General features: G+C 33.6%; 1 protein-coding gene across 3 annotated transcripts; it reads right to left on the bottom strand.

Annotated features, from left to right (window-relative positions):
• Positions 1–10,369: 10,369 nt before the first annotated feature.
• Positions 10,370–27,251, bottom strand: MS3_00001681 (uncharacterized protein; the record flags this gene model as incomplete). Of its 3 annotated transcripts, XM_012940997.3 has the most annotated exons (12): positions 27,193–27,251; positions 24,686–24,872; positions 23,391–23,445; positions 21,568–21,654; positions 20,689–20,775; positions 19,007–19,093; positions 16,714–16,877; positions 15,674–15,734; positions 14,378–14,464; positions 12,380–12,469; positions 10,825–10,911; positions 10,689–10,738 (listed from the first exon to the last, which is right to left on the bottom strand). In XM_012940997.3, exons 2-12 carry the CDS (start codon positions 24,776–24,778, stop codon positions 10,689–10,691), a joined length of 948 nt encoding a protein of 315 aa, XP_012796451.1. In that variant the 5' UTR covers positions 24,779–24,872; positions 27,193–27,251. The 3 variants fall into 3 exon arrangements, with proteins under 3 accessions (XP_051074581.1, XP_012796451.1, XP_051074582.1); XM_051209150.1 differs by having other exon boundaries at positions 10,370–10,738; positions 10,825–12,469; XM_051209151.1 differs by having other exon boundaries at positions 10,689–10,911.
• Between the last annotated feature and the right edge of the window lie 276 nt (positions 27,252–27,527).

The raw sequence follows: 27,527 nt of genomic DNA on the forward strand, positions 1-27,527 counted from the left end.
CAACCATTTTAAAAGAATGATTCAGTTTAATAATAACGGATTGTCCACTTAAATCTGGCTGGTAATGAGAATTTATTCCATTTTGATAAGTTCGTTATAATCATGATAATGAAATTTTTTTAACGTTTCACAATACTTTAACTTTATTGTCTAAAACATGAGGAATACTACTTAAATGAATCACTAAGTTGCATATTGATAAGTCATGGGTTCGCACACATTTTATTCTGCGCGACTTAGTGAACAGTCATAGATTATCTTAACATTTGCATTGATATATGGCCATATTTCATGACAGATTCACGATCATGGATTGAAACGTTTCTGACATAAAGTTTTACAAGTTACGTAAACTACACTCTTAAGTCCTTGCAAGAGACTGGGGCTACCTAATTGAACTGGCTTATCAGATGACTGTGTGAATTGCGTTGCATAATCTGAAGACGATTGTCAACACGAATTCGCATCAGCTGAATGGGGTAAAACGTGTATCTCATTGAGGAGTTTCGACCTACGAAATACGGATGTCAGTAGTTCTTTCGCTAAAATAACTTCACTATGAGAATCAATTTCAAATTAATTTGGTTGTTTAAGTTTTCAGAGTGCATATTACAATGGACGTTTACATGTTGCATCAAAAAAGTCAAGTTAGGAATAAATGCAAAGGCAATTGACAAAAAATCACTTTTAGTTAATAACCAGAGTAAGATTTATAATCGATGAAAGTCTGGTTAATATACCCACCAACAGTAAACAATATCTGACTGAAATGAATGAACTGACAGGACCAACAAGTTAGTAAGTTTTCCCGATATTAACGAAAATTAGTGTATCGTACTGTCTGAAACTAACAACATCAGTAGCCTACGCTTAACTGAATAAATCAAATCAATAACCGGAGACATTACAATTTGTTGAAACATTGATATTTTCACATGCTTGGAAACGATCAATAAGGTTTCTTCAGATATAGAGTAAAATCATATACAACAAACATATTTTTTGTGATATCTCAATGAGTATAAAATTGTATTTTTGACGTTTCGCGACTTAGTGTATGCCACTTCTTCAGAATAAATAAATAAATGAAATAAAATTAACGCAATATTAAATAGTACAAAGGAAACAATACGGGATGTTGTTAGTACAAGTCATAATAGGTCTGAATATTTTAATGTCAAGCTATTTTTGGTCAAGGAGAATTCGTATGACATGTCACTGTATTAATTTGTGAATAAAAATCTATCAAGTTTAACCCCGGCATTGAAACTAAGAAAATCATATATAATCTGGCGAACAATCGGAAAACATATTCAGGTCTTTGTTTGAAGACATAAGAACTGAAAAGCTAGATATGGTTAATCAGAAGTCTATTAACTATAGTGTTCCACCTTTCAATATATCAAAACACGTAATAATAAAGTTCTTGGAACCAGTAATCGACCGACAATAACTTTTTTAAATGACAATATGATGGTAAGCACCTCCAAAATAACCAGTGACATACCAGGGAATATAGAACCCTCAATTCAAATCAACAAGACGATCCTTAAGCACTTCAAAAATAACAATTCTAAACCTTTCATGGAACGAATTAAATTTTTCAGTTTCCCAATTACGGTAGTTACATTTTCTAAGTCGAAATAAAGCAGAAGTTTGTATAAAAGTTTATTCAAACAAAAACTACCCTAAAGTTTTGTGATCTGATAATGAATCGAATTAATCCAAACTGTTACGTCGGAAGTTGTTTCTCTGGAATCTGTAGTTATCCTATAAAACAAATGAATCAAATCAACAAGCGAATAAAACTTACATTTCTCCGATCCCGATGATTGAATCTTTCCCGATTTATTTCATCTAAAACTCGTCATAACTTAGTAGCAAACAAGAGTACCCCAATGAGGTATGACAGGGGGTGGTACATTGGCATTCGACAAGTAGTTTTGATAATTAACATCCTTGTCCGTATACCTATCCTTAAACATAGTTTCTAACTCTTCAAGACTAATCAGTGTGTCGGGAGTTTCTGACATCTGCAAAGAAAGAGGAAAAGCATAAAGTGAGTGAACGTTCAGATCATATAATTGCTTTATATACTACTTTTAACGATGATTTGTTCATAACAACGTTAATTGTTATGACTTGGTAGTTCAAATTCAAGGTAGTGCATGTACGTGACTTCAACGGACGAGGGTATCATTGACACGAACTAAACAGAACAGAAAATCGTTATACTTTGTGTCACGCGCAAATGGAAATTATAACCTATCAATTAGAAATACTATGGGACATGTACAGCTACCTCACTACCTACACATTTAATCAATGAAATACAGGCGGATTTGAACCCTATATACATCTATATCTACTAGCATTTACTCTTTAAGTACCACAGGGAAGTGAAATCGACAAAACATAAATGATAATAGTAGTGAGAAACAGAAAATAAATGCAGGAGGGACCCATGTAGCAGGAATCCTTCAGCACTCCGGAAAAATTGGTAGGGTTATTTGCATGTATTTATCCTTTGAGAAGTAAAATTAGAAATAACCGAAAGCGTCATTCGGATAGCGGTTGGAGTACTAATAAAAATTTGACACATTTCGTTTGGCCTGCAGTAAAACACCGGAGGTCCAAATCGTTACAATAACTTCAGGGCTGCTATGGTGTTAGGTTATAAAATAGAGGATATTCGACGTTTTCGTGTGACTAATTTTGCTCGATGATTGAGCAATCTGAGTTTTTGGTCATAAGACCTTCCAATACTACTTTCAATCATTTTTTGTTGTTTTAAAGACTTAAAACAGAGGCAGATCACTGTCCCTTTGTACTTTACCGCTGGTTTCCTGTCAGTTTTCGTCCTTTTGTACAGGAAGCAGCAAACGCATTTGCACACAACTGCCAGATATTTACTTCGTTGCCTTTAACAACCCCCTATTTAATATTTGACTCCCCAGTTTACCATGTATTAGAAAAGACGGAGGGGAGGGTATCTATGGCTATTTAGTTAGTCCAACGTAAACAACATACGAGCTGGCACAAATATGTAGCTCTATTTGCTACACAATGTACGTAGGGGGAGACTGAACACAGTACGGTTCAAAATGGAGTGAAACCTGAAGAACGTACAATATGCGATTTTTCACTCAACGCTTCATCTTATTTCGACAACCATCCGATATCCACACGCCACGGTTGACACATTGGTCAAAGACATAATGAGTTAGAAACTAATTAGCTAGAAAGGTGGGTAGGCTGAAATATGCTTATCTGAGAAGAGAAATTTGATAGAAAGGTATTAAAAATGAGTAGAGTCAGATTACTTAGTTCAATACGCTCTAGAAGGAATATCTCAATGCCTGAATATTTATTCGGTCCTTTATGCTCAGTCCAAAGCGTCTAAAGTGACGTTTGAAACTCAAAAACGAAATCAAATTTGAGTTGATCACAAATGTTCAAGAAATGAACAAATAATTTGTTGAACTAGGAACGAAAGAATTCTACTTCAAACAGCATGAAACGCAGCAGAATTTATAACCAAGCGTCATGAATTCTCTTTCACCTATGCCACAGACTACCTAGTATACTTCCACAGCAAAGCAAGTAGCCAAGCAGTGTACCGCATTGAGTAAATTTACGCCTTAGGTTCTCTGGGTTCAAAATTAAACATTTGGATCCGAATTAGTTCTCAAGTTATTTGCTGGATCTAAATTTTTGTCATTGAAAAAGACCATAAATATAAGAATATAAGACCTTGAGATGAGCGTTTATTTATCATTCAACCGTATCAATTATTCGTACATCACAAACTGGTTCATGAGTTAGTGGTCCTACTATATTCTCTGCACCCATTCTTACTAATATATTTCCGCAATAAAGTCCTTTGTGTTATACAGTCTTCGAAGCAGCCATAGTACATTGATACACCAAAGGGTAATCCACGTTAGATGCTGAATGCAAGGTAAGACCTACAGTTAACTGGTTCGTCACATCATACCCGTCTAGATCGAGTGGAACCCCAATCATTCGACACAGGTCATTTACTTTGGTAATCCACAATATCCATCAAAAAATCATCTTCCTAGTAATGGTTTCAACCCAGAACTCAATCCAGTAATTTACTATATAAACTGAAGATGCTACAAATATTCGGAGGTTGTCAACACCTTTGAGAGTAATACATTTATAATCGAATATAAAAACCCTGTAAAATCAGAAGTCAGAAATGAAGAAGTTTGAAGATAAATTTCGAAGACCATCGGTTTGTCGGGGAACATTTGGTCTAAACTGGTAAGCAGTTGCAAGGGATGTATAGCACGTCGTACCTACACTTGATCTGATGCAAATGCGTGACCAAGCGCTCTCAGCTAAGGTGTGCCAATTGGAACTAATGCAGACAGTATCGACTTTTGAAGACATACAGAGTTATTGATTTCAGGTATTTTTAACGGCTACAAACCCCATTCAACATACTCCTCGACTGTAAAGAATAAAGTTATAGCGAGTAAATTAACGTAATACGATGATGCCCAAAATCCAAGGAAACACCAGTGATTGAACAGTAATGAATGCTTGAAATTACTTATATATACTACTCATAATGTTAAAAGCGATGGCAAAAATACTTTTCTATCGAAAATAAAAAATTGTGCGATCGAACTTTCTAAATGTTTAATCACGGCTCTTTAAATTGTGTATAGAAAGCAATTCGAATTTATGGTCAATTTATTCACATAAATCTCAAAAGTAAATACTTAGTCAATAAATAAGCATTAAAATTGTGATACTACATCTTATAGTTAAGCTAAACAAACGGTGCAGCGTTTTTTGAGTGATATTCATGCATCATATGCCTACACAGGAGTTTATATGATAGCTGAATTTTGGTAGAAACTTCAAAAGTGAACCTCTTTTTCTAACCTTAAGTACATAATCCTAAAAAGGAACGATACGAAAATCCTTATAAATCTTTTCCTGTCCTTATAAGGATTGAAAAATATGGTACAAGACTCCTTGTTTGGACGATTTGTAATCACTAGGACATGCTTATATGTCGTTGAATTTCTCATTCACTCGCAGAATAATCATTAAGTATGTAAAATCAACTCAAACGGAAACTGAGATAGTTTTGTATCTACTGCTCCAATAGAATTGCCCGATTCGATTAATTATTAATGACATATTTTCTACTTCTCCTTCACCGATGTTGTACTGTCAGTCAGTCAGTCAGCTACAACGTAGGACCAGGCACATATGTGCATCGGTTCAGGTTGCCATACCGCATCAGCACAACAAGATGAACACCGGATTCATAGCAGTGGTTAGGTCAAAGGTATATATAGGAGAAAGATTGCATATAGAGATATAGTACAAGAAGAAAGAAATGGTTCGTAGAAAGAAAGATATGAAGTGATTTTAATCTCTTAGTTTAAGGGAAGATAGAGAGTGTATACACCGACGCCATTGTGATCGATTCTGAGCAATGTCACACGGAGACTCTAACCATTGGTTACGATAGTCACGCGGACCCCAACCAAGTAGTCTGCATCTACCAACACTGCTCAGACTAGAAGTTAGTGACTTCAGGCACTGATGCCACGTTTTGGTTTGGCCGCCCCTAACTTTCTTCCAACCATCTCCAATACCGGATAGCATTGCACGTCGTGGTAATCGGTGTTCAGGCATACGTAACACGTGGCCCAACCATCTCAGTCGATGAAGATTTACAATCTCATCAACTGATTTACCATCATTTCCTAATACCCTGCGTCTAACCTCACTATTACTAACCCAGTGATCCCAGCAGACGCCAGCAATATTTCTAAGGCATCTGTGGTCAAATACTAATAGCTTACGAGTGTCTTCTACTCTTAATGGCCATGTTTCGCTGCCGTAAATTAAACCAGAACGGACTGCCGCGCAGTAAACTCGTCCTTTTATTGATAGACGGATATCTCGCCTTCGCCATAGGTGACGTAAGTTGGTAAAAGCCAGACGAGCTTTTCGAATCCGTGCTGAGATTTCGTCCGATACCAACCCATTAGGGCTGATCAGACTTCCAAGATAAGTGAAGTTGTCAACGCGTTCGACTACTTCACTCTCTATCCTTAGTTCAGGTGTTGACGCAGACCAGTCCTGAAGCAATAACTTGCATTTAGAGGGAGAGAAGCGCATTCCAAACATCCTGGCATTGTTGCTCAGTGCTACCAGAAGACTCTGCATTTTGTCAGCGTCTTCACCAAACAGGACTATGTCATCTGCGTATTCTAAGTCGATAAGTGGATCTCCTGGTAGGAGATCAATACCCGAGAACTCAGTCGACGGGAATGTTATTTCCATCAGTAGATCTATGATGAAGTTAAACAAAAATGGGGAAAGTGGACAGCCTTGATGGACACCGTTTGAGGTTGCAAAAGTAGATGACAGTTCGCCATAAGCTCTGACTCGACTATTAGTGTTCGAGTAAAGAGCCTTCACAAGGTTTATGTACTTCTGAGGTACGCCTTTCAATGACAGACACTGCCACAGAATCTCGCGGTCTACCGAGTCAAATGCTGCTTTTAAGTCGAGAAAGACCACCATTGTCGGACGCCGATAAGTATACCTGTGTTCTAGAATCTGACGAATGGTGAATATGTGGTCGATGCAGCCACGACCACGTCTGAAGCCAGCTTGGTTCTCTCGTGTTTGCAGTTCACGAGTCTTAGTTAGGCGTCTGATAATTATCGAGGCTAGTATTTTAGATACTATATTAGTTAAACTAATGCCTCTATGGTTGTCACAGGATGATTTTAACCCTCTCTTACATATTGGGACGATAAGCGATTGTGACCAGTCAGAGGGGGTAACGTCCAACTCCCAGATTTTAGCTAAAATATTAGTCAACCTAATCGCTTAAATTGGACCAGCATCCTTAAAGACCTCTGGAGCCAATTCATCTGGACCAGCTGCCCTCCCTCGTTTCAGATTAACTATAGCCTTTTGAACTTCAGCAAGAGTTGGAGGACCTACTTCAATGTTCCATTCACACTGTCTGGGAATGGAGGGTAGTTGTAGAGTAGCTGAAGGCCAGCTGAACTGTTCTCTGAAATGTTCCGCCCATCGTTCTAAACGCCTGGACTTGGAGCAGATGAGTGTATCGTCTTTTTCCGATATAATCTCACTTACACTTGACTTATTAATTCCAGTTTCTTTTATTAGTCTGTAAAGCTGTCTTGTGTTCCCTATAGTCGCCTCCTTTTCCATCTCTTTTGCTTTCGTTGCCCACCACTGCTCACGGTCGTTTCTTAGACTTTTTCTTAACCTAGATCTGATTTGTTGTCGCTCTTCCTCATGTTCGGAACCTGATGGGACGAGTTTGCAAGAATCCATCAGTGTGATAGACTTTGAAGAAATCCATTGGTTCTTTGTAACCCTGTGGTTTAAATCACTGATAGATGTCACTGCTGTTTCCACAGCTGTTTGTATAGCTTTCCAAGCAACAACTGGGTCAACCTCGTCTTTAGAACTACCTAATCGTGACCTCAGTTGTTCCTGGAACCTACTTTTGGTTTCCTCGCTACTCAGCCAAGGAAGCCTGCTGACCGATTTGACATAGAGTGCGTACGTTGAGAGCTCCAATGTGTAGTTTGGAGCGGGGTTTCAGTAGACCCGGGAAAGAGTTTTGAGCACTAGAATCGTTGGCTATGGTGACACTTGAGGAGGAAGCCGAAAGAGGAAGTTTAGGGTTGAAAGTCGATGTAGGAGGAATAATAGGAATTGAAGAGGAAGGTTGATTATGAATACAGTGGTCTTGGGTGCTGTTAGAGGTATGAGGGCGCTTATCACTTCCCGGCTGCCCACACCGAGGAAGGGTTCTTCTGGAGGTACCTGAAAAGGAAATTGGATTAGAGGCAGTCTCAATGACCTGAGAGCGTGACCGCAGAGTCCAAGGGACAACTGCTTGAGGCCGGTCGCGCACGGCCTTTTTGTGGAAGGTTTTTGACGTGTTAGCTCCGTTCTTCAAAGGGCATTACCGCCGGAGACGGAAATCCGTGAGGTAAAGTGAGGTGTGACATTTTTAGGGTCGACCTTTTCTAACCCCACCCCTCCTTGTGGGAAGGCAGCATCGCTGTCATGCTGGTTGTCTGAAGGAAACACCTTACTGCTGTCACACCTCTGTACAGTCAGCAGTACGACTTCGCCTTCGAACCTTGTGTTTGTTGCTTTTAGTCTTACCGCTCCTCAACCGACCTGTCTGACATGGTAGGACCTTGAGGAACGGTTGTTCCAGCCAGTATAGCTCGGTTGCTTCATCACGATAGGCAAGCCCGACCACCACGTCAAGGTAGCAACAACGGTCGAGGATGTTGTACTGGGTTGAACATTTTTATGATTGTTTGTTATAACTGCGGACACAATCGTTTACTTGTTACTTTATAATTGAAAAGGGAAGATATGGTTAAATTCAAGGAAGATAAGACTTCAAACCTTATTGTCTGCCAAATAATCAACCACTGATAAATAATTATATCTAGATAACTGGATTCCATACCATTTACTTATCTGGTTAGTAGTAAACTTCAATGCAATAAACTGGGCAGTAGTTAACAGAGATCGATTGATAAACATCTGCATTGTTATTCGAGAACAAACTACTGTTTACATTATTTGCAATACTTACAGATCTAACTTTATTGACCAACAATCAGGATAACAGTCAGTCAGTCAGCTACAACGTAGGACCAGGCACATAAATGCATCGGTTCAGGTTGCCATACCGCATTAGAACAGCAAGATGAACACAGGATTCATAGGAGTGGTTAGGTCAAAGGTGGTAATATATAGGAGAAAAATTGCATATAAGGATACAGTACAGGAAGAAAGAATTAGTTAGTAGAAAGAAAGATATGGAGTGATTTTAATCTCAGGCAAAGTCATATTCTTGATGTATATAGTGCCATCTTCTAGTAAGATGTCCTTGAAGACACACTAAACGACTTTAGTAGTCACTAAACATAATTAAGAACACCATACTAGAGCATTGGGTTTAGCCTGTATTCCACTTGCATTACCATCCTGCTATTTTTCTTCACATTTCAATATAATCGATAATGCTACAGTCAGAGTGATACGTGGAAGTTCGTTGTTTGGGAATCGAGCAACAGTAGATCTAATCCCCTAAACTTTCTGCTGGTTTCTAAATTTCGACTTCATTATTAATTTTTTCTCTTAGTCAGTAACAAACTAGGAAGTGCTAAGTAAATCTGGGTAGATGCCTGTAGATTTCCGAGCTTCCCAGCTCTAAGAGTGATGGTTGTGCGGGAATTTTCTTAGGTTGATGTGGATCACATATAACTAATTCATATTATCTTGCTGGTGTTTATATCTCTCTTGCCGTCAGATAATAAATGATACACAGCCATTTGTAGATGGCTTTTTGTCTAACTTCCACGGGAATAGCCTTCTAACACAATCAAAGTTGAATGGCTATTAAGCTTTTCGTGAGGAAAAGTTGGTTACTGATGCTTGCGTGGTCAGTTTTAAAGTCAAGTGAAAGTAATAGGCTTTCGTACCGCAAATCCTCAATAATATGAAATGCGACCTGTTCATGCATTTAGAATAGGCCTACAAGTGACTAATTATTGCAATTCTTCCTGTCATTATGTACCCTTATTACACTATTGGTTTAATACCGATGGACCTGAATTATTTTTAAAAACATCTTGTGAAACTTAGATTACCTTATTTTTATTCAGACTCCAGAGAAAGAACATTATTCTAGTACTCACGAAGTCTAAATTTCAGTAGTCAATGATGTACTTCGAACTGAGTACAATACTGTTAAACACATGAATTCCGAAGACAATGACTAAAGGAAAAACTAGCTGAGGACCTTACGTGTTGTTGAGGAAAAACAATGAATTTAACAGGAGCCTATGCTTGGAAATTTACAAAGATATATGTACACTTATTACAGAGATAGAGATATCTAGCTATTGAGTGATTGGATATCTCAAGCTAAAGGTCATTTGTCGATTCCTCTACTACAACAATTATCTGTTGAATTTTCGTAATACATTTAAACTCGGAGCTTGAATCATAGCGCGTGATATGTCAGATTAAATTATTTGAAAGAAACTATTCACATCCTGGTCAACTGGTATGGTGTGCTCGTTTTCCGGAGTTTACTATTGTCTTTCGTACACATACTGTATTATTTATAGAGTCAAATGTCTTGATACTTCCCAGAAAATCATCACAACATTATAACTGAGGTGTCTCGCTCGACGTTAAAATCACAATTAATTCCAAACTGGTACATAAAGTCCGATCAATTTATATTAAGTTATTGGAAAGATATTTTGACAGGAGAAATGTCAAAGTTGGATCCGTTTCAATATTTTGAAAACAAAAGTTTCCGTAAAGTAGCTGTGAACATTTGTTTTAGGGATAAGTATATTACCCGCAAATTTCATTCAGTAAAGTGGTATGATCTTAGGCAACACGTAGCTCGGATAATAAGGATAAGAAACCAAGTCAGTTACTCAGCACACCGAGAATAATAGAAGTCGAACAACTTGTTTAAAATGACATAATAATAATTACGATTTTACTTTACAGGAGTCTTTAGACCATTAAAAACACATATATAAGGTTAAAACAGAAATATGTACACAGAATACTGAATGGAAGGAATAAATTTAGTATTATCCCTCGAGATTTTCTATACAAGTTACTGGTGCAGAATTCACACAATCTGAAAGGTAAAATCAGTGAGACGAATTCAAACAATATGCAATAGATAAAACAGAGAAATTACTAAGCAGATAAGTCAATACTTACCATCATGATATTTTTGTAGATGCTGGTGATAGGACCATTCCCTTGCAAATTCACGACGACAGTATGGGCATAAAAATGGCTTCCCAGCTAAAACAGATGACCCAAACACTAATTCATCAATACTATATCACAAGACGTGCATCGTTATTGAATTTAAAATATCTACTGTGTTAAATCATATACTTTTATTTTCTAAAGAACATTAACACCTAAATAAAAGACAAAATCGAGACTATGAAAAGGCTCGGCACTAAAGTTAGTAGGAATTGCACAAGTTTAGCGGGTACCCTAGATTAAGCTACCTGTAGTAGATAAACCATGAGTGATGCAACATCATTGTCTTGTAGGAATGGTGAAAGTAATTCGACTTACGTATTATCTACGTCCTCAAGAAACTTGAAAAGAGACCGGAGATAAGGTTGAATTGGACGGAAAAAGGACACAAAATTGAGCTCTATCAAATCGAAGTCCTTCTAGACAGTTTTGGACTTTATAAAGAAAAGCTGACATTGTTGTTGTCGCACTTATGTTCGATAATTTGAAATTTTGATTATAATTCTGAAGCTTAAACCAGAAAGCCGAGCAAAACGTTTAGGTCCTCTGATATCGATCTCTGAGAGCTTTGCAAAATATGATTTTACTCTTAATGACTTTTAAGCACTTACCTACCAACTACTGTGAAATTATTCATTAGAAATTGGATGAGGGTTCGTTACATTTTGGAATTGACCAAGAAATCTAATTTTAAGACACACAGAGACTGAGACCCATCAGTATGATATCACTCAATAACAGAAGATAAATAATGTAAGAACCCAACAGGATATTTCCATATACCAGAAAAATGACTGTTGTAAACAAACATACTATTACTCCACATGAAAAATTTTCGCCTGTTCATCGCATAAAATTATAATTTGGATACTCCTACTGACTGACACAATACAATAAACTAAGACGTTCATTAGAGGGTGTGTATTAACTTAATTCAATGTCCCGTAATACAAACGGACTTTTTATTTAATTCATTTGTACTGGTTGTTTAAATCTTTCCATTAATGTTGATTGATCAATGTTTTTTAGCATATGTGCGGATTCCCTAGATTCTGCCATAAAGTCAAAAGCATTTCTTAAGTACAGCTGACGAGTTACCAATCGAACAAGACGCGTGTCCTGACTTCCACTTCTAACCATCACTTAACTCTAAGTAAAAATGATGTTTTATTTATTTTTAATAAAAGATTTTGCGGAGTAATTTAAACCGATGAAAACTTACTACAGAATAATATCCCATTAAAGAGAAAGCTTTAACAATTTTCCTAGTGATTTACACCTTATATCCCTGATGACTTCAGTAACCTATGGAAATCTTATAACATAAGCAAGAAAGTTTACTATGCTGAGTTTGCCATAATTTTACTCATGACAGAAAATTTACGAATGATTATGTTTAAATTCTCTCTGATATTCTTTGTTTTTTAAATATCCTATATGGGTTTTTAAATTACTAAACTATCTACTAATATTGTACCACAAAACAAATAAAACTCTTTACCTCGATGAACCTCAGCAATATGACGATTTAAATGATATTTACGATAAAATCTTTTTTCACATGCAGGACATTGATGCTCTTCTCTAATACCTAATAAGTGAAAGAAGAGATATTAACAAAGAAAAACTAATGTACAGATAAAGTGAGAAAGTAGACTAGTATGTTAATAAATAAATTAATTAATTAAATAAAGAGATTATTTTTGATCACACTACGTTTACTTACAAAAGTACATATAAAATGAAATTATCTGATACTGTAAAGAATATTCATATTAAGATGAAATAGAATCTCATTCATACAGTCCTACTGCGTATAAAATATGATGTGAAAATAGTTAGAATGTTTTAGCAAGGGGATTAACCATCCTAAGAAAGGATAAAAATCTATAAAATTGCATGAATCATACATTACGTCAAAGTAATTTTTAATTCAGCAATCAACAATCTGAAACATGGATTTCTAGTTAAATTTCTCTCCTATCTCAAATACTATGTTTAACATGGAATTACCTGTTAGTTAAAAGGGGTTTCAAAGTTGTCTATCAATAATACTGGTTGTAGTTTTAGCGGTTCTATAACGTCAGCAAGTCGAGTTGAAATTAACAAGAGGAATAGCAAAAGAGTCAAAGTAATAATAGAGCTGATAACAGAAGGAATGGATTAGGGGAGTAAAAACTATGTAATAATATTGAAGCTCAAGACTTAAGAGAAGATACATAGTGAATGCATCTCCACCACTGTGATAGATTTTGATTTATGTCAACCAACGTCTTGAACTACTGGTCATTATAATTGCACTGACCCCAACAAGTCATTTTGGATCCGCTAACACAACTCACTCCGATAGTCAATTATTATTTGACCTGATTTCATGTACTGGTTTGATCACGCCTAGTTTCCAGGTAACCTTTTCTTATTCCAGTCAACATTAGATGTTGGCATATTGTGGTCGCGAAAATATAATAATATAACCACTTTAGTAGACAAAAAATTGTTAAAAATTGAATCCGCTGAATATCGTGGTTCCAGTGGAAAGTTTAAAACTAATTTACGTTGACTAGGAAAAGATCTACTTCCAATTACTTCATGTTCTTCACATAAACCTAGGATCTAATTTATTTACATAGTTTCACAATAAAATGTTAGTACAATACCAAATATGTGAAGTCATGTATACTAAAAGTGTTTTTTTGAGTTTTGACTAATACGAAAATTTCATCGGAAAATAACAAAACATTAAATATGACAGTAATTCTCTAATTACCGTCGTTAAAGAAATTAATAATTAGAGTGAACGTAGAATTTACTTCATTTCTGACTACGCAAACGGTGAGACTGATTATCAAAATCTTTTAAATTTTATGAGAGAAAATAACATGGGAAAAATGGACAGATGAAAAAATAAGTTAAATTAAAGAAACTAAATGTTTAAATTCATTAAGAAACAAGAGTACTCAGTGCATTCATGTCTTACTGGCGTGATATCGTTGATCTAAATATTAAATACTGAGAATAAACTGATACAAAGATCCAGGATCTAGATACCCAGCATCCTGAATATTTCAAATCACACCAACTAACATTTAATAAAATTATTAAACTGTGTGAAGCTTATTTGCTACTATTACCAATAATGAGACGATGAGAAGTATGATAAATAGTTATAAAGTAATTTTATAAGTCCTTGAGAATTAGTCACTAAAAATGAAATCTTAAGTTTAAATCTAAGTTTCAACATATATTTAAAAACCTTAAAGTAACGATTGGAAACGTTATTATTTTTAAATGGAAGTGGTTAATTTTTAATAAATAAATATATTACAACACTTATGTATGTGTAATTCTTAATTCTGTTGAACACTATGAAGGGAATAACTAAATTCTTTTTAAAACAACTACTGTTATATAATATTCAAACACTTTACGCGACTAGTGAATTCGACAAAAAAATTAATATCAGAAAATTATTAGTTGGATAATAACAATAAAGGCATACCATCATGAGCTTCCTGATAATGTCGTCTTAACTTATCCTGTCGGCTAAATGGTTTTCCGCACAATGTACATTCAAAAGGTTTAGGATCTATTTAGCAACAAAATATAAGAGAAATGAAAATTATTTACCATGTTATAAAGATACAAGAGAAAACCGGGCATGAGTGAGCTCTACAACACGACAGTTTGCTCATTAAGAAGCTCCATACATGAAGCATTTCTTTTAACTTCACAGCTAATTATCTGTAGTATTTGTTTAAATTAAAACTTCAATTGTATTTTAAATAGCTTAAAATTATGTTTATTTTATTAGTATTATTTGGTTTGATCATTTCAACGAAACTGAACAATGGGTAGATAAATTATGATAAAAATTATACATTTACAGTATTTGAGTTGAAAATTGAACAAGATAACAGATGCCACAAAATGAATGGGTTTGTCCTAGAAAATCTTTAAAGTTAATCTGAACAGTGATCAGAAATACCAAGTGTCTTGGTTTGAGTCTGAGAACCATGTTTAACAATTACTTACATATTTTAAATAATATAACATTAAAATCGATTGGGGTAGTGAAGAAGCATCCGTTTCTTCGTAGTATTGAACAATGGATTATCCAATTGTTCATTACTTGATTTTGATGGTATCTGCTGCTGAGTTTCTTGTCTTAATTTCCCACTACTACAATAAGTAGCACTAATTCCAACTCCTTGTTATGTTTTCCTGCCGACTTCTTTTGAAACTTCAGATGTTAAATGTGCCAACCTGTTAAACTTAATATTATCAAGATCTATATGTTAAAACCCACCCTATCAACATGAATCCGGGTAGCCAAGTAGTACGTCAAGACCTCAGATACAAGATGTATAGCTCAATTTCTGCTATACCAGAATGAACTAAGTCGTGTCATACAATTTAAATGTCTTTAATTATGAGTTTAGCGACTTTCACCAATAGTTTTACACCTATCAATATCTTGGGTAAAAGAGGTACATAAGTAGTGGTATGAATACACGAATATCGTTCGTTGACAGTACTTTACGCGTAACATACAGCTTCCAAAAATACTGGTTTATGGTTTGTTCGGAATTCAATGGGGATTAAATATGAAATCAGGAACATAAATATGATATATGGATGTAACAAATAACTAAATTGCATCTAATTTCATTGCTACGTACATGTTGATATTAAGTTCGCAAAAATGATTTTATATTACTAAGAATTAATTTCGATTCTCATATACATAAACGTCTTAAATACGTTTCTGAAATTTTGAAAAATGAAAAAAACATACTTTTTCCAACTTCGGTTTTATCTGCATTAAACTCTACCTCAACATACAAACCTGGTCCAGCCTAAAACAGTTTAAACAAAAACACAGTTTTTAGAATGAACTTTACAGGAAAACAATAATAGCATTATCCTATCGTCTAACATATATTAGAGGAAAACTGAATACACTAAAGGACTCCATATGTTCAGCCTTACTCAATATGCAAACGGTAGGACACGACCACTAAAATATGAAGTTTATCCTTACACATATGAAAAGTAAAAACATCAATTCAGATTTTTCTTGTTGATTAGAATTGTGTATGATACAAAATAGTAGATACATCACCGAAATATGAAATTATGATTATTCATTACAAAATTGGTTGCATGCTCGGATGACGAATACAAGGAGTGATGAATTATGTTTCAGACATAAATAACGCATTTAAACGACCTGGATCCTGCTTAAAATGACAATGAATGCGTATAATATATGACTGATTCGGCAACAAATAGTAATTAAAAATAAGTAGTTGAGATGATATCAGATGAAACTTGGCAGTATTTACAAGTCTACGTGATGAATAAAAGTAACGTCATAACAAGCATTGGTTTTCATCACAGAACGCTGGAGCAAACGATTAGAGAGTAGAAAAATAATTTTTTTGAATACAATTTGATAAACACTCATAGACCCCGAAACAACAGTGAGATTTAATAGCTTGAAAAAGGTCAAGAATTGAATAAATAGTATTTACTAGAAAATATAAGCCAACAATGTAGTGTATCCCAAGATAATTAGCTTTTTGTCTTCGACAATTACTACGATACTTAATCTTAATGTTTTTCTTATATCTATATACTAATGTATTTCTCAACACATCTTGGTCATTAGAACTAGATGTGCCAGATTTCTTGATTGTAGTTAAATGGAAAAAATGCATTCTTCACAGAATAATATCAAACATTCCAAAGGATGGATTATTGGTGTTATTGTATTTTTAGGAATTCATAAAAATCTGTCCATTAACTACAAATTATAAAATCATTGAAACTTACAACATCGATTGAGTTCGAGTCCACTTGATCAATTTGTAATGATTGTTGCTGTTCATAATTATGTGAAAGATGATTACTAGTTGAATGATCATTATTATTATTGATTGTATCTTCGGATTGATTAAATAATAAAACTGAACCGGATGCAAACAATCCAGATTGTTCTGTAATATATGTTAAATGTTAAAAGATAAAATAAATGAGAAATTCAGATTAAATCAATTTTTTACTTTCAAACTAAAAACTAAAGTTTAGTTATTCTACTCATTTACCAAGTGCAGACTCATATACAGAGATTTGAGACACACTCTAGGTGGATAGGGATAGTGATACTACTTGATTCTTCAAACTCAAGTACGTGAAACAAGATTCGAACTTGTGGTTTACATGTTGAAAGTTGAATAGTTCAACTACTTAGCCTCCACTGCACTATAGACTACGTTAAAAATAAATCTTTGTGCTCGTTATTGAAGGTTGAAAAATTACTTGGGAAAAGTAAAGAGAAAATAAGAATAATAGGAAGTGAAACTTATTGAACACGGCAAATTAAATAGATAGAAATACAGCCAAATACTTTGAGTGACATACAAAATACAAATTAGTAACTAATTAAGGATTGATATATGTCTTACAAGGTAAACTAAATTTTGTATGAACGCTGATGAAACTACTGGGTTTTTCAGATAAAATTAACTAGAATGGATTAGAACCCAGTGAAAACTAAAGGGAAATCGAATGTATAAACGGAGTCAAAACTTCGAAACAATAGTACAAGTGTAATATCTATGATATTGAAATCTCATAAAGACGTTTTGTTAGCTACTTGCAGAGAATTTAAGTGTGAAGTACAAATATTATTTTGTAAATATCCTTTATACTTTTAATTCGCAGTGGAAGTCACTCGAAAAATTCTTTAAACAGATTAATAGACATACGTAAAACAAATGTTTAACACTAATTAATTACTGAATAGGGTCCAATGTCATTTTTATCTAGTCCTTTAATGCTGAACAAATCCTGCCGGTTGAACTACAATATGGTCACTAGTTTGAGTGACGCAAAATCGAGTGCACTATATTTCGATGTTAAATGGTTGGAATCAATCATGCAGTATCAGTTCCCTCAAGATTACAGGTACACCTTGCTATAACTGTCAAGTAGTACGATTCCTAAGTACGGGATTTCCCGTTGACTATCTCTCATCACCTAACATAGATATTTGAATGACGACCTTAATTAACAAGTAGTAAAGTTGATTACAACTGTACATAATCATTGGAAAATCAAAGAAAAGACAGTATAAACTAATAGTTTTTGATATAACTTCAATGCATACTGATTTTCAATAATTCTTCAGATGATATCAATTTAAGATGAAAATTATCTAAAAAAACTCCGTAGAATTTCAAATTGATTTTGTAGTATTTAAAATGGGTTTGCTTTTTCATCCGGAGTGAAAAGACAATATCTTCCATAAATTACTTATTTGTGTATACAGATAAACCATTTATAAATTTCCCATATTTTCAAAAATGTAAAGGAATTTTAAAGTCTCAACAACATCATAAGGCTACTTAGATTAATATTGATAAGTCTTCTAATTAAAGGCTAGATTCGGTTCCCAAGCTCTTCTAGTAACCTCCAGGCTAAATCTACACAGCAACCTGAACATGGGGGAAAAGGCGTGAAATATGGGAGACGCTTTACTCCAGAATATCTAGTGTTTTTAAAGTATTTCAGATGTCCTTGGAGTGCTACTAAACATAGTAGCAGTATGAGTACTCATCTAGTCAGAAACTCGACATATGAGTTATCGCTTTCTATATGTTTCTGGCAAAACGTTTAGTGAACGCTGATTGGATAAGATACCTCTCAGTGTTTTCAGAGCCTTTCTTGGCTTTTTTCGAGGAGTTTTCTGGATCCCCCCAACACTATTAATAAAGAATTATGTTGAAATTTATTTATTATATTGTATGGATTAGGTAGTATAGGCTTTTCATTTTAATTTTCTGTTTTGTTTTAATGTCTACTTGCTTATTTTAATGAAAAGTAAATAATTAAATAGAACTTGACAATAATCATGAAATTATTTAATTTATAAGTCAGTATGTACAATGATCAAAGTAGTGGACCATCTATTTTGAAGTGATATTGTCCTATTCAAACAATATCACATATATTCTTTTGAATACACAAATAAAAGATGTCAATAATATCAACGATGAAAGCATTAATGATGAAGTGATTTTTTTAAGAAAATGAAATTATTTTATGATGAATTTACAAAGGTTACCATGATGAGCAGTTTTTATATGATGACAAAACTCTGAATTTCGTTTAAATCTTCGATTACACAAACGGCAATGATAACCTTTGGTGACTAAATTATTATAAAAAAAGGGAGAGAGAAGACAGGAAGTAAAAGTCATATTGTGAAAAAGAAAAATATAACATAAATATACGTAATTATCCCAAAGTATCAAAACAAAACTAGTTCACAGAGTTTAGGTCGATAAATATACAATAGATTTAAGTAATACCATTAAAAGCAAATAAATAAATAATGAATGGGATTTAATTACATAGTGTATAAGTATTCAGTTATTTATAACAGCTAACAGTATTAGGGCTAATGGAAACATTTCTTCAGTGATAATATCAGAACGACAATGTAGTTCCTATGGATCTAAATCCCATAAAATGGGCCACTATTAACTGGTCATAGAAATTAGAAAACCATGATCCAAATAATTGGTGTAGTGATCAAGCTTAATTGTACTTCAAAATACTGGGTCTAACATTTTAGATACCATAGAAGAATATTGGAGGATATGTCAATTCGTTTTCAGTAAAACAAAGTTATCTCTAAAGAATTTTCAGCAGCTATGACATTTAGTTGCAGTTTACACCATATAAACTTGTACTGTTGATAAAAGACAATATCATTTCACGCTAAGCAAAATTTCGAAACAAAATTATGTTAGTGTAACTCATTTAACACATACTATTTAGTAATTGATATACTAATCATTCTTCCTAGCCACTGAAACTAGTCAAAAAAGAGGCAGTTGGTTCTTTAAATTTATTTGCGGGACAAAAATATCGTAATATGTGGGAATATGTTATAACCTCTTTATTCTCTAGATGAAGTCCCCCTTTTAAAATTAAAATTAAATAACAGAAGCTCCCTGGATCTGTCTTTCTTTTCTGAGCATTATCAATGGTTATGTACATTTTTCTGTGTATCTTTACAATGATGTAGTACTATATTGTGTGGCGCAACTTGTGGTTTACACGTTGTAAAAGGTTCTCAACTAAATAAATCTTAATTATTGATTGTGATTCCTTTTTTCAGTCAACATTCTTACAGTGCTATACTTGGTTTCTAGATAAATCAATCACACATTTAAACCAGCATTTTATAACCATTATTTAAATTTTTTCAAGAATACAATTTCTTTACTCAGTATCTATTTTCTCTTGTTCCCTTTTGTTATAATTCTCTCTTATTACAACCCAGCTATTCCTATTGCTTAGTATTCTCGGACACCAATTCACTCGACAAGTCCCCAAATCAGATTATATTCCAAGTAACAAGGTTAGATGGAAGTAAGAAGCACAATAGGAAAAACGTTAGTATATTTATAGTTTTTGCATGAGATTTCTAGATTGTTCTCCAAGTACCGACTAGCGATGATTGGATAAGAATTAGAATTACAATCTATACTATTTATATGTCTTCTAGCCATTTGGTTCTAAACTATTCATTCTGAGAATAAAGTACTCTTGAGTATAGGTTAACATACGGATAAATTATGAGAGAAATATATTGGTCTATTCATTTTCAGGAATAACATAATATTTGAACACCATCAATTTTAAGGTGTTAAATCATATTTTTCGTTAAGGTATACACATATAGAAATATTATAAAACATATAACATTATAAGTCATCATAGTTATACACAACTTACGAGTATGAACATCATTCATATGTCGGTTGTAATGTTCATTACGAGCAAATTTTTTAAAACACAACGAACATTCATAGTCTTTTATCCCTACAACAAAAACGATAGAAGATACTTCATAGTAAATGACATGAGAGGAAAGGAGATTGAATGAATTTAACATAATGTATTTCAATATTATAATAACACACTAATTATATAAAATTAGAAAACGAATCTTTTCTATCCAGTCCAGACTAGTCATCTCAATTTTCAAACCAGTATGATAATAAGTGTGAAAGTTAATGAAAACAATGAAACATTTAATTTTAATCAGTTCAGAATAGTAAACTTATGACTTCAGAAACAAAATCATTATCAGAAAATTAAATACATTGAAATTTAATTATACATAGCAGTCATTGATGAGAATTTTCTAAATAGAATGTAATTAAGCATAAAATACACAGTAACTTCTTTCTTATATTCTTAAATAATAAGAAAAATATTACCCATTTACACTTGAAAATTAACTCTAAATAATGATCATAAAATAAACTAATTCTTTTTCTGCTTGTTTACTGGTAGTATCTAACAAACTATCCTGATTACTTCAGAAAACGTTGTATACTTCAGGAAACTTTGATGATCAGCTTATTCCCAGAAAGCTGCATTATAATATCATAGTAGTTGATGTAATCCAAAAGCTACTTTGAAAAATTGTGAAGACCGGGATTCTTAGATCATGCCAAAGCCTTTTTGTTAAAAAAAAACTGCAAACTGTATGATTATAGAATCAGATTAAACGATCTTTAGCAATTGCATTAAACAATAAAACTCAGGATATAGAAAAGAAAATTACTAACACAAAAAATAGGGAGATAATGATAATGGTAAACTAACCGTAATGACATTCAATCAAATGTCTTTTGATTTTGTCACGACGCCTGAATGTTCGAGTACACAGAGAACACTTAAAAGATTTAGAACCTATGCAGAAAGTGAATGATTAAGTTTTTAATGTATTTGTACATAACTGATAAAGTATTGTTTTAAAAATAAATAACAGCATAATAATATATAACATTATAGGACCTGGTAAGTTTATTAATTATGAAACATATTTTTAGGTTACCATGAATCCACATTGCCAATTCTCTAATTTTATCATTCATTATTAATGATACCTACGATATTCACTATCAATATTATGCTCAATTAAATTCGCTCCTTCAGAATACTAATTATCTACACTTTTCATTCGATTAAGGCAATACATTTCTGAGAAAACATCCTTAACGTGAGGGCAGATACTTTCTTGAAGAACTGAATCCCTACGTATGATAAGGGTATCATTTACACAGTTGAGAGGTTCCATATCATGAAGAAACACCTATTTCGTTCTTCCTGACTTCTCGTGGTTTTCTTGCTGGTGCAATGAATGTCAATTCTAAATTATAGGAAATTTCCATAAAAGCAGATACATCTACTGTATGTAGTTAAATGAGGTTTAGAACTCAAGTAAGTGAAATCGAAAGATAAGAAGATATACAAAACATCTAAAAGAAGCTCATGGAGAATTCGTGAAATATACCTCATTTTTAACTCATGCTATCTTTTAGCAGTAAATATGGTCAACCAATATAATCATTACCTGCCAGATATACATGTATCTACATAAATCCTTGAATACAAGACGAGAGAATAGCTGAAAATGTAATGAGGTTGTAAGAAGTAAGAAATTGGTATAAACAAAAGAAATAATAGGTAGTCAAAGACGATATTTTATAACGCGCATACAGAAGCATACACCAATCTATACAACTCAGGTCAACAGCCAGTAACTTTTTAAATTAGCGCTATGTTTAAATTTTCGTAGGAAGACAGCATCTTCGTAGATGCTAGTTTCTTGAGGAAAACTCCGTATTTCCGTTAAAACTGAGTATTCAGCAGCAATACTTCACCCTCGGACCTCCAGTTTGCTGCTTGGTTTACCGTTCTTCAAGCAACCTATTTCATGTGGTAGGACACAAAGTAACAATTATTCCAGCTAATATAGATCGATTCATCACGAGATACAAACCCAACCACAACGTAAAGTCAGCAGTTGCGCGATCCGATAAAAACTTTACATATCTTTTAAATATTTTATTGGATGAATCAAACATCAGGTTATGAAACAATAATATCATTTTCAAATCTATTTATTGATTCCTATATTAGTAGCCAATTAGGTGCTGTTTAGATGAAGGGTTTTGTAAGAATAAACACACTATCGAGAAATACGATTTTTACACCAAATATTTCTCACTATTTGTTTACTTACTCAGTAATATACCAAAGAAGTGAAATTCCGAAATGTTAATACCATAAATTCAGTCATTTTTAGACAACCAGCGTCACCAAAGAACCAATCTAAACCGTTAAAAATACTAAAACAATTTACGTTGTTTGTTAGGTATTGTTGGTATACGCCTACTGAAACTGTTTTAAAGAGTATTGAATAAACGGATAGTCACTAAGTCTTATTAGAACTGAAGTAAAAAAGTGTTATTTTGGTGATCTTACAGGGTGGTATGGTTTGACAACGATGTTGGTTACTCGTTTAAGAAACTTATACATTATATGGTCTGAATGGTTTTCTGAATGCTACCCGGAATATTAAAAAAACTAATAGATTATATCGGTAGGTTATTATATGATTTAATAAGTTACCAAAACGCTACCTTTGCATAGAAACTCCTGTATATCTTGAGCAATCCGAATATTGATAGGGATCGGCTGAAAATTAATAATAATAGATGAAATCAACTAAGACATTGTATCGAAGATGTATCATTTAAAATCTAGTTTCTAATTACCGTTTCTTTCACCATAGTTTACTTTACGGATGAGCATAGGTTTATTTGTTTGTCTTGAATTCAAGAACATCTGGTATCATATAGTATAGTCCAAATGTTTGGAAAACGATGAATTAAGCACTGGTCATATTTTGGACCTCATCATTGGGATAATTTATTGTTAACTCAGCCTGAATCATATGTTCAGTTCCTCATCATAACAATGTAAGTAAAAGCACCTAATTACGAATACTTATTTGGAATTTTAATGAATTGTAGGATTTAGAGTTGGGAGGAAATTAGTATCATTCACGTGAGTGAATAAAGTTATCACACACAAAGCACTAAATCATACAAAATAATCCGACAGACATAATCATATATTGGATAACATACTGGAATTTTAGAATTGATAGTTTTCTTAGTAAAACAAAAGCGAAACAATAAATTCTTATAACGACCAATAACTTGGCAGATAAGAATGCAATGGATTTTTAATTCATACGGCGTGAAAACAAAAATTCATTTTAAAAGATCCAATTATTTGGATTAACTGATAAATTCTAGACAAATGAGGATGGTTTGATTAAGGTCATATAATTTTTCAAGGCTTTTTCACTGGGAAAAACTTTATGAAACTGCCTTCATATTTTACTGACGGTACAGAGAATAAACAGAGAGCTGTGAAAACTTTATTTAAATGGATGTTTTACAAAAACTTTTTCGAAACCCTTATACATTTCAAGCCACGATGACAGGAAACCTACTTAACTACACATCGAGTATATATATGATAGTAATCATATAAAACAAGGTGCAACCAAACTACATAAGTATAACCTAGATCGAGAAATTATAAACTAGTTTTCGAGAGTAATTCCTAAAACATTTCAACGCAATCTTCAGGAAGTCTCCATATTTCTTCACTTTTTACTACTTCGAATCATAAAAATATGTTGTTTATGATGTCGAGAACAAACAAAAAGATATATTTAAAAACAGCGACCACTGAACAGCGTAGAGAATAGGTGATAATGTATATTACTACGTATTTTACTGAAAGAGATAAGAGTTCCGAACCAGACTGTAAGTTGTCTTGCTTCTTTAGTAACAAGAATACTATAACCGTATATCTATCAATATTTTGAGAAATTGACATCGAGGATACAAAGGGTAACTACCTGAGTCATAAGGGATTCTGTAATATCATTTTGACAGGATGACGCCAAAGAGTTGTCTAATGGTCCTTTGTTTAGTTCTCCTTCTTCCTCCATAGAGTAGAATATGACGATAAACTCAGTGTTTCGACCAAGTTAATTTTTTAGTTATTTTAAACCAAGTAAAGAATTCCACAATTTTCCGGAGCACCTGGATAAAAATGAACAAAAAAACATTACTGAGCAAATAACATAATTCAGAGAGGCTTATCTCGACACATTCAATTAAGAACATAGGGTGTGAGCAAACACCCGATTTAGTTTGTTGAAAAAAACCAACAGGAAAATGGTCTTTAAGCAAAGTGAAGAAACTTGTCGATCGTAAAGGGATCTTGGAGAAGGAAACAATGACGTTTGGTTCTTAGCCTTATAAAATCCTCATTTGAACAGATTTATAAGCATCTGAAATAAATAGGAGTAGGACTTTAAATAAAATATCTGTTCCATGAATAAATAATAGGCCAAACCAACTGAGACCACTAGGTGCTCATCAAAAGCCAAACTGCTACAAAAATAGGGGAATGAACATAATAAAATGGTTGTGAAGGTGAGACAAAAAGCATTTACTTGACTAACACATTGAATTAGTGTTGAATTTAAGACAAAAATGTATTGGTTAAAGTGCCACCCTTCTAAGCAGAAACTAAATTAATTCACCAGTAAGGGAAGGGATTTTATTGAATGATGCAATTTTATCCACATTTTGTTCCCACGCCTAACATTTTTAATTTTAAGTGAAAAACTAATCAGTTCAAAAAGTGTCACTGTACTATATTTGGTGTTTTATCGTAATAACACAAAAAGCTTTTTTAGTTTCCCAGCTAAACAAAAAATAACATTAATTTTTCGAATAGAATAGGCTCTTGCTACTTTGGATTCGCAGAGTACCAGTCGGATATACAAATACGTCTATGGATAAGAACTCAACGATGCCTATTTCACCTTAATTTTCTCCAAATCTGTATACAATTACTGAACAAAACACCAATTAAAGCAGCCAACAAACTCTTGAAGCACTTTTTTAGCTTATCATTATACCTAGTATCCTATGATTAGAGCTTTACGCAGTTTGACACCTACTATCAAATGGTTCTAATGAGAAAAACATATGATAGGCAAACATCAAAGCCTAAGGAGGAAAAATACCGAATTGCTTATTAGCATTGATGTTACGATGGTATGGTGCAGAAGAATAGTTTGAACATGAATAACTAGATAAGTGAATATCTCATCCGTGATAGAAACTACTCAGAAATTTAGACGATTCATGTTTTATTTTCTCTAAAGTTTATCGGGACTAAATTGATCACTACTACAGTCTCATAAAACCCATTTATTATCCTATTTCTGTTAATTAGAAATGATATTTGGATACAGTGATCACGATTCTAAATGTGCGTACGTAAAACTTGGCAGCTGTAGTAGGACACGCTTGTGCTTCATGTACCTAAAGTGACAAAACACATTTGGAAAGTCCTTCTAACATTAGTTGCGTTATTCTATCTTATTACTTTATTTGACAGTTTTTGTGTTATCTGCGTAACACGCCTTTCGAAAAACATATAACGAACATTAGTCATTGAATAGCCATATAAGCTCAACTGGTCACATTATTAGAACGTTTTTACGCCAGATTACCGTGCTTAGAATAAAAAGCACAGCTATAATTAAAAATCATACCGAACATATGGCGCTGATACTTAGTTTCAGGTATGATGACCAGCAGGAACACTTTCAGTCACTTGGCATGATGATTGACCGCTAGTATTTGATTGGCTGAACATAGTAGCCTCTGAGAAAGATACGTTGGCAAATATACATCTAATAAACAAAAGTCGAAAGGTACTGTCCTTATAGTGTTGCATATGCAACACCCCTTTATTTCCCCTTTTTGGGTTGTCTGGGATAACACATCCCATTGGATATCAACTACTGGGTCCTTGGTAACTGCTTTTCTCAGTCCATGCCATCAACATTCAAACATTTTCGCATTAAAATTTCCCGAAAAGTGGAGATAAAAACGGACATAAAATTCTTTTGATTAAACATGTTTCAAAGTGAATTGTTATGTTCAAAAAGTGAGAAAACGCAACTAGTACGGGTAGGATGTTATTATAATGATGTTACTTTAAATGCTTTGGCGGAAAGTAACTCAACTGGACCGAAAATAGTGGTCTTGATATAGCATAGAATTTGAAAGTCGTGAAGTTCATTGAGATAAAGAAAACATTACTTAATTATACGAACAAGTGGGTATTCCTATGAATGCATTTACGCTCGCCTTTACTGTCCCTAAAAAATAGTGCATTTTGGACATGGTTAGCTTTAAAAAAATGTTCGCCGCAGACTTAATCAATATTGATTAGGTTGTTGCAAACACATCTACGATATCAATAAGTTTCGTGTCAGGAGGTTTGTGTTAAAAAAAAATTTCAAAGTTCAACAAGCAATTAAAATGCAAACCAGATTACTAGATATCACTTGTTAAATGCTATTGTTAGACCAGTAGCGTATGCTTTGAAATAGTACTAACAACCGGTATCAAATACTCAATATCTTTGAAACAGAGAGATATTTGCGTATATGCTTGGTTGATGTCAGTTCGTCATCATAATCATTGTCATCATCACCGCCACCACAATTAAACGGAGGCTTACCATCAATACTTCTCCCGCGTTCACAGACAGCACCTGTACCAAACCCGGTGTCTGTAATGAACGATAGTAACATAAATATTGACAATAATATTGTTGACAATAGCAATAATTCAGACACACCGAACGATTTAAAGCAGATGATTTCTCTC

Source organism: Schistosoma haematobium, chromosome 1, assembly GCF_000699445.3.
Source record: "Schistosoma haematobium chromosome 1, whole genome shotgun sequence".
In the NCBI taxonomy this organism is placed as follows: domain Eukaryota; kingdom Metazoa; phylum Platyhelminthes; class Trematoda; order Strigeidida; family Schistosomatidae; genus Schistosoma; species Schistosoma haematobium.